The sequence below is a fragment of the Hipposideros armiger genome, unplaced genomic scaffold (genome assembly GCF_001890085.2).
Source record: "Hipposideros armiger isolate ML-2016 unplaced genomic scaffold, ASM189008v1 scaffold_237, whole genome shotgun sequence".
Lineage (NCBI taxonomy): Eukaryota > Metazoa > Chordata > Mammalia > Chiroptera > Hipposideridae > Hipposideros > Hipposideros armiger.
The window spans coordinates 2,392,146-2,401,484 of NW_017731587.1; the positions used below are offsets into that span (position 1 = coordinate 2,392,146).

The 9,339-nt window shown below is 32.5% G+C and overlaps 1 protein-coding gene across 1 annotated transcript in view; it reads left to right on the plus strand.

Annotated features, from left to right (window-relative positions):
* The first annotated feature begins 1,856 nt into the window (after window positions 1-1,856).
* Window positions 1,857-9,339, plus strand: part of LOC109389533 (liprin-alpha-2-like) — a 49,202-nt gene continuing 41,719 nt past the window's right edge. The window contains exons 1-2 of the mRNA XM_019655151.1: window positions 1,857-2,049; window positions 6,808-6,882. Coding sequence (XP_019510696.1) covers window positions 1,939-2,049; window positions 6,808-6,882 — 186 coding nt within the window. The 5' untranslated portion in view covers window positions 1,857-1,938. The remainder of the gene's footprint in view (window positions 2,050-6,807; window positions 6,883-9,339) is intronic.

The following is a 9,339-nucleotide window of genomic DNA, read 5'->3' on the forward strand; positions in this document are numbered from 1 at the left end:
CCTACAGATGTCAGAAACTAAACCAATACCCAAACACAGAGATCAAGAAACTCAAGACAGACATGGTACCCACCCTCACGGAGCTTATATTTCAAAGAGGAAACAATAAAATTTAGTGAAATTACATATGGTGATATGTTATGAAGAAATGAAGCAAGAGCTTCAAATAGAGAATTAGGGAGGCTGGGAAGAGGAGAGACCTACTTTACATAGAGTAGTGAGCAAATGTTTCATTAACAGGGTGATACTTAAACGGAGATTAAAGAATGAGAAAAAGCTGGCCAAATGCGGAGCCAAAGAGTCCTGCAGACAGAGGGTACAGCATATACAAAGGCTTGGAGTATTGAATAACCGAAAGTAGGTGGTGTGGTTAGAGCACAGTTTGCCAGAAAAAGACTAACACCAAACGATGCTGGAGAAATAGACGGGCTTAAATTCATGCACTGTCACATAACCTACATGGAACAGTATGGATTTAACCAATACATGTATGTATCTGGACAATTCTTTAGTCCAATACCGTGAATATAATCAGAGGTTGATACATAAAAGGAAAACTCCTTGAAATATTAATAATTGTGTCATCTTCACGTTGAATTTCTATTACTATTATTTCGATCCTTAAATATGAGTCCTACCTACTGGTCTATATACACTTAGAATCTCAGATATTTATTCTTTTGTGCCAATGACATGGCAAAGTTTTCTGACACTTTGAGCTATAATAAGGAACAGTAACTTATTAAGCCCTAAGAAACGTGATACTAATACATGACACTGAATCTAACAGGGCATTGTGAAAACCAAAAGTGTTCATTACATTGTGAGCTCTAGTAAAAATCCTGAACAAAAGAAAATTGTTTTCTTTACTTCTTTCCACCTCCGTATCTATCTGCTTTTTACTCTTTTGTTTGAGTAACTTATGCTTTATTTTGCTTAGACACCATTTGTTAGCCTATGCTTCGCCATCCTTCTGAAAATCTCTCCGACAGAACTCCCTGACCATGTGTTGCTCTTCACTGGGAAAATTTTAATAACTGATAACCCAGCTGTTTTATTTCATTTTATTTTCATGCATTTTTGTGTTCAGTGGCACAACTCCATTATTAAATAGAACAAAGGCAAAACCCCAATTTATGAAGCATTTAAAAGCAGATTTTTCTGGGAAAAGTCAGAGCATAGAGTCTGGAACAGCCTGAACGGCTGTTCAGTGAAAGTCTTTCCCTCTACCCTTGACCTCTATCAGGGCTACACTGGGTGACTGTAGGCTCTAGAGTCTTCAGTGTAAAAATTATGTCTTTTAACCTCATGTCTCAAAATGACTATTGCAAATCTGTTACTATACTCCAGTTGGTTGCATATATTTTTCTATTATATAATCTAAGAATTAATTGTGCATGAAATCATTAGTGATTATCATTATAATTACTATAGCAACATGTGATTATAACTGTAATCACATTTAAAGCAACATGATGATTATATTCATTTCCTTCAATTCAAAAATTTTAAGTGCACAGATTTAAATGAATTTAATTTTAACTTTTCACACTAATGCTCTTAACAAATTCACCACGCATTGTGCAATGTTCTTTAATAATTATCATATTGGATCACACATAATTATGTTTTGTTATACTTCTATGGAATCCACGCTGAAATTATTCCATTTTCTAAAAGAATGCATTAAATTTACATTACATTTTTAAATTCAGTCACTTGTTATTTGATAGAATTGCAATTTACTCAAAGTATTTTATGAACCCGGTATCGACTTAGGTTTGAACTTCTTTGCTGCTACCTGTGGTATCAGCTGAGGTTACCATGAGATACTTTTGGTGACCTGTATCTGTAAGATAATTATGTTTCTGTTAAACCCAATAGCTGTTACTGGAGCATTTGGAGTGCCTTGTGTCCCGACATGAAAGGTCACTGAGAATGACGGTGGTGAAACGGCAAGCCCAGTCCCCCTCGGGAGTTTCCAGCGAAGTTGAGGTTCTCAAGGCGCTGAAATCTTTGTTTGAGCACCACAAGGCCTTGGATGAAAAGGTACAGTATTGTAAAAGGATTCCTACAATTTTATATGTCAATTATACCCCCAGAAAGCTAAAATATAAAAAAAAGTATTGAAAAATGTAGTATAGCATTGACAAAAGAGTTCAGCTTAAGTGTAGTTTTGTCCTCAGCTGCTGTGCTGATCGTCATAGCAGCTGTGCGTCTGTCTCCATCCATGTCGCACCTGGCTCCTCAAGTCATCAGTTCAGAGGAGCACACTTGAACTATAGGAAAATCATTTGTTTAAAATATGCAACTGGATTAGTGTGTGTATATTGGTAGTATTCCTAACTGTTTTTATTAATATCACTGAATCTATGGCTGATTAAGTTAGATTTCTGTTATGGTGCATTATGGTCCTAGTCCTGATGGCCTTTTGAAATTTAATATTGTCATTCAGCATCTCTCTCTCTCTCTCTCTCTCTCTCTCTCTCTCTGCCTCTCCCTCCCCCTCTCCCTTCCCCTCCCTCTCCTCATCCACCTCTCCCTCTCCCTCTCCCTCAGTCTCTCACTCTCATTTTCTCTTGCCTGACCCCTCTCTGAAATGCATGGGTATAGATGCCAACATTGGAAACTACTCATTGGCAGTTAAACATTTCTTGAGGTGTAAATCGGATGTACTTTACCTTCAGAGGTTTATGTTAAAAGCAAACCATTTTTTTTTAGGTCTCTAATATCTTAGTTCTGAATATCTATTTTTAGTAGAAAAACCCACTTTAGGTCTTTTTACATGTAGCTGTAAGTGTCTTTTAGCTGTAACTCAAATAAATTCCACTGACATAAATAAGCCAAAATGATAATATCCTTTGGAGATTAGTAAGGCATATGACATGATTTCAATTTTGTGAAATTTCAAAGAATGAAGCTTTTAAAATTAATAAAGGCTTTAAGATTTTGTAGAGTGGGAATTGGGACACTTTATTGTCAAGTGGTTGACAAGTTCTGAGAATTAAAATCTGAACTATTTTATTATAACTAGGGATTATTTCCCAGTTATATCTAGGTTTTGACATGCAGACACTTTTGCTCTATTTAACATTTATATACATATATATTTTTATCATTGGTCTTTCAGATGTTCTTTGAGCAAGGGATTATGTGGAATGTGTACGTAATGATAACTATATTTATATCTTCTAGATTATTAAGAAGAAATTGTATTTTATCTTTCATTTTAGCTATGAGAGGCAACTAGTTTAAGAATAATGTTGAAAAACCAGAAATGAAAATTATATGAAGATCCCTGATAAATATAGTATCAACTAATATTGTTTATCAAATAATCATTTAATATATTTAATGCCAAGTTTCAAATTATATCCCTTTTCTTATTACAAAAGTACATTGTTAAGAATTTGCAGGACTTTATAGAGCACCTATTATGTGTCAGAATCCTTGGCAGCTATTTGTCACACAAAGATAAATAATACATTCTTCTTACATTAAGGAGTTTGTAATTAGTGCTGGAAATTCATATGTCAGTAACAGGCATTGCTAAGAGATGTGCACAATGTGAAATGGAGCCACAGAAAAAGTTGTGACTTAATCTGCTTGAGAGAATGACAAGAAAGTCAAGAATGTCTTCACAGAATGGGTGACATTTGATGTGGGTATTAAAAAATCTCAGGGATTTTTAAGCAGAGAAATAAAGATATGCTAAGTAATATGACCAATGTGTACAATAACTCAGAGCTCTAGAAAGAGCATGGTCTGTTCAGAAAAAATGTAATATGACTTAAATGAAGGTACTTGATGATGTGTGGTTTGGATGCTCCTTAGAAGAACTCCACACCATTTAAATGAGAGGTGCTTTAATAAAGGAATGAATAGAAAGCAATAAACAGCATTTAAAACAAATAACCTGATGACTGTGAGTACATTTAAGAAGAAAATGGTTATTGCACAACTTAGAATCTACAAATTATTTACTGTCAATTCAGTGAATTTACTATATTCATAGTATAAAATGAAGTATTTTATCCTATGGCCCCAGCTATAATACGATTTAATAACTCACCAGAAGTGCTTTGGACATTGATGAGTTCAGGGGCAATTGAACTGCTTATCAACTAAGTAATGCTGAACAGTCTAAAGAAAAAAATGTTATGACTTAGGGCTCTGGAGTTGGACAGACCTGTATAATTGGCTTCTCTAAGCACCTGTTTCCTTTTATTTTGAATGAGGAGAGAATAATAGTACCTACCTCATAGTTACCATGAGGATTTGGTGTGATCTGACATGCAAAGCTCTTATAGCTCAGCACAGGGCAAATGCTCAGTGAATGTTAATAAGTATTATTATTAACATGAATAAGTGTCAGCATTTGACAAAACTGTCAAACTACGTAAAGATGTCATCACTGTTGGTCCTCATGCTTGTTTTAAATAGTGTTTCATTTAGTTATTGAGGGATCAATATGTGCCTAAGCACCTTCATAAACAATTTAGCTAGCAAAGACTAGCTCACAGCTTCCTATGGGTATAGGGAGGGATGGGGAGACAGACATATAGACAAGCAATTACAATATTATAATTTAAGTGTTATGGATATTATGTTAAAATATAGATAGAATATCAAATGCAGATGCAATTAACTATTTCTTGAGGGCAAGAAACTACCAACTTTATCACACAGATTTTTTAGAACACGTGAAAAGCTAAGTAAAGTATAACAGATTGATCATAGCTGTGGACAGTTACAGTGACTGGCAGTCTTCATTATTGATGTCTGTATTTATAAACCCACTGAGTTGCAGGGTAGAATTTTTACAATTAGCTAAGACCAACAGTAATTTTGACAGCACCCTCCAGTATGTTCATCAATTCCATGGGCTGAAGGAAATGAGAAATACATGTTTTGCAATCACTCAGATATCATTGACTATTTTTAAATATCAATATATATATATATATATAGATATATTTCATATGTATGGGAAATATAACACAAATATTAAATATATATGTACTCCACATTTATTTCCATGATCTAATATCACAGTGTCAGAACTGGATTTGAAATTCTGGTCTATGTAGATTTCCTCACAATGTTTCCTGTTACAAGACTGATAATTCCAAAATGAAACTCTGCCATGACTTAATTTCATTTTAAAATGTATACTTCTCTCACTAAAGTCCCTTTTCATCCTGAAACACATTTGTCATTGTTAGGACTTATTTTGATTACCAGGGAAAAAATTTATGTGGCCTTCAACCATTCTTTGAATAAGAAAAAAATGTTTCTCTTTATTTTTATACCATTATGAAGAAAATAAATGTAACAGGTGAAATTAGAAACCAAATATTCTAGATGTACATAAAAGATATATTTTGGGAGTTACACTATAGCTCTATAAATAAGCAATCAATATGTCTTAACTTAGAAACTATGTAAAAATAAATTAAACATGGTTAAATAGTAAAAAGTTAGAAAATGTTAAATATAGAGCCAAGGCTATCAACTGCGTACTTACATTTAGGGAAAAAAAACCAACAAATCCAACAAGAAAAATAAAGGTAATTATGGCATTCTGCTGATGCTATACTCAGAGCAGAACAAAAAACTAAAAGCCTTGACAGAGAGACTATTTTTTTCCTGTCAATAAAGTTCCAGCTATGCACACAAGGTAAAATGTTAGGATTCTTTACACCCTAGAAAAGTTACCTCTTTGGATCCTACCCCCTTTTTATTTTTTACTAAGCTTAACAGAGATTATAGTTATATATTAAAATATATATTCACTATGCAAATACTGTGGAAAAACATTCCTATGGAAAAATCTCTGTTAATTCATAAATACTCAAAAATTCATTATAAATTGCATTGAAGCTATAAATTTTTTTGATTATTTTTCCCTAAGGAAAATGAAGCTGCTGTAGTTATTCACTTAATTCAATCTAATTTATTTCTCTGATTTTTTTAATAAATGTATTTTTACATGATAAAATATTTATCTTTTGGGGTAAATGTAATATACAGCATATCTGTAGCTATGAATATGTAATAAATGTAACAATTTTTGAAGTTCTATGAAAGCAAGAATAAAAGAAACACTTTGAGTTTCATTAATATATGAAACATTTGTAAATCACAATTATTTCCTTTTTTATAAAATGAAAAATAAAATAGAATAAAATAAATAAATCATAATTATTTTCTAACTAAATGTGTAGAGTCTTTGGCTCTATAAAATATAATGGTTTAACCTTTGTGTGGAAGCTAGTTAGGGATTCCAGAGCAATTAAATACTTTCCAATCTGGCAACAGATCTCTAATTAATGCAAAACATAGCAATGGACTACATTTTTCAGATTCTAAGAACCCTTTGCATGTAGACAAATCAGTTTCGAAGTTAGGTAGTAAATGCCAGATGAAAACTCTTTTATTAATTTAAAGAAGTAGAAAGTTTTATGCTTATGTCTTAACTTAATCGGTGACTATTTTTCAGATGAATTCATAATATACCTTTAAACTTTGCCTCCACTTAACTATGCATCAGATTTGAGAACACGACAGTCGACCTCGAACCCCACTGTGAAATCTATCATTGAAACTCTAAACAACATGGCTTACAAGGAAATCCCTTGATATAGTGAGGTGAAAATGTGTTCAAAGTATTCCTGAGCACTTGAGGCTGTAAATACTTCAATAATAGCCAAGTGTGACTGTCTCTGATAATGTTCATGATGGATTCAGCATAGTTTGACGTGTATGAAATGTACATTACAGCACGTAATTTGGTTTATCTTCCAGGTAAGGGAGCGACTGAGGGTTTCTTTAGAAAGAGTCTCTGCACTGGAAGAAGAACTAGCTGCTGCTAATCAGGAGGTAACATACCAACCTTTCTCCCCTTTTGAGGCGCCATACTGCTAACTTCATATCCCTTGTGTTTCATGTCACTTTTATTAAAACTGTCACACACAAAAATTACTTTCTGTATATGCCACTGAACAAGGCCTGTTGAAACTAGTTGCCCTGTTTTCTCATTTCTGGTGATTCAGATCTGTCACTAATTGATGAAAGGAAAATTATTAAGAGCTAGTTAGTGGCCTGTGAGCTACTGAGATGGGGATTTAGACAGACTGCAGTCAGAATGCCAGACCTTTGGAGAAGTAAAACACAGCTCCGAAATTGGAAAACGTGTAAAATGTCTGTTAAACTTAGAAAATATTACAAATGAAGTTAATTCCTTGGAGAAAGAAATATATTTCCCCTCAGGTCCTTATTATTTTTTTCTTCTAAAACCATGTGCCCATGTTTAGTGGCATCATTGAATCCATTTATTTTGCTGTCATTCATGACACTAAGAAAGTCTTTTATAATTGTCTCTGAGATTTAAAGAATTGTTTTCCTTTAGAAGATTTTACATCTTTTGGCTATTAGTACACAAATGAATTTGGGTTATTAGAATGTATATAAAAAATTTCATCTGTGTAGGCCACTGAAATAGCTCACTCTTCTCTGTGCATGTGTGTGTCTCCCTCTCACATTTTATTCACAAGGCAACTTTTTTAAAGACATTTATTCAGTAATGTAAATATTGTTATTACTAATAGTGGACATACTAAAATAATTCATCAAAATCTTCCCACTTTTAAAAAATTAAAGAAGTAGAAAGTTAATGTAATTAATTATGTATTATCAAGGGATTCTTATCAAAATCATATTGACAATTACATTACACACACAGACAAATACACACATTTTCAAACAAGGCTGAAAATCTTATCCAGTACAAACTCACTGTTCTTTAAAATAACCTGGAGCAATTGAGTAGCTTATATATGCTTTTGTTTGTTCCAGGTTTAACAATTTATATTTTAGAAATAATGGACTTTTAACTACAGAAAGAATGAGTTCCATGTGAATTAAAGGCTAGCAGCGTGAAAAACATAAATGGTGGCACAACAGTTTAAAAAGTATGTAGAGAAAAAGTTTTTTGATAACCAGATCAGCTTAGCAAACTAAAAACTAAAAAGAGATTGATACATCCTAATTATCGTAGAAAAAAAGAAACTCTAAGATAATGGATACTGACAAGCAAAAATTCAGTCCTTTTATGAGAGAGAATATGTAAATTATTTACAAAGTGATGGTACTCATTCTTGGAGTGTTCAGAAGAAAATATTAAATATTTATTTTGTATTTTATCATTGTCAATTTTGATTATCATGTAAGTTTACATTTTGAGTGACTCCCTCAAAATAGTATATTGATAAGGGTAAACAAAAGCTTTGGTGACTACTAATATGAAAGTCTTGCTTAGTATGGCAGTGATAAAATTTCTATTTATCAAAAGAAAAGGTGTATAGTGAGAACACTTGGCTAAAGTATTTATGCTGAAATTAAAATGCTCCATACAAGTGAGGCTCTGAAAATTTGCTCCATAAATGGCAACTGAATACTTCAATTACACATAACACGGGACAACGCAATTGAGAATAAAAGTGGAGAAAAGATTTTTGACCTCGTTTTTCCATACAGTTTTAGCCCTCAAATATTACTGTAGTACCTTTTATGAAGTATGGCACATTTGATTGCTTGTACATAGATTAAATAAATTTTAAATCATTAAAATTAGTCTCAAAATATTGCAGCCTTTCTGAATGCTTTTATTTTAAATGATTTATATAAATAAGAGAAAAGGAAATATGTAGTCATTATTAACTTCAATATATTTGTTGTTGTTGATTATAATTTGTTTCCATGAGGCTTAGCTTGAATTCCTACTTAGGAAGGCACAGATCCAGGGGAAAAAAAGTAATAATAATAATAAAGTTACCTTTGTTTTCTAATAATAAATTGTTTATAAATAATTAGTGATTTTTAAAGAAAGTACATAGGAAAGGTCAGCTTTTACTTCATAATGCTATTTATATTTCATAATGAAATACTAAAAATAAAATCAGAAGACACCTAAAGTTTAAGTTCTTGATTTTCTATAGTAACAGAAATTGGTAAAAAAATTCTTTAAGTAAGGCATCATTTATTGATGATAACAAGATGCGTTTATAAACCTGATGAAATCAGTTTAGAAAAATTCATACTATTGGCCACCTTAAAAAGGAAAACTAGATAAATTTTGGATATTAGAGGAAGTAATTGAAGAAGATTTTAGAAAATAAAGAGAAAATTTTTATTTTATAAAAAGGAACACTTAAGAGCACATTTTTAAGAACCAAATAAAAATATGTAAGATAGGGCCGGCCGAGTGGCGCGATGGTTAAGAACTCGCTTGGGATGCCAGAGGGCCCCGGTTCGGATCCCACATATGAGGGCCAGTGA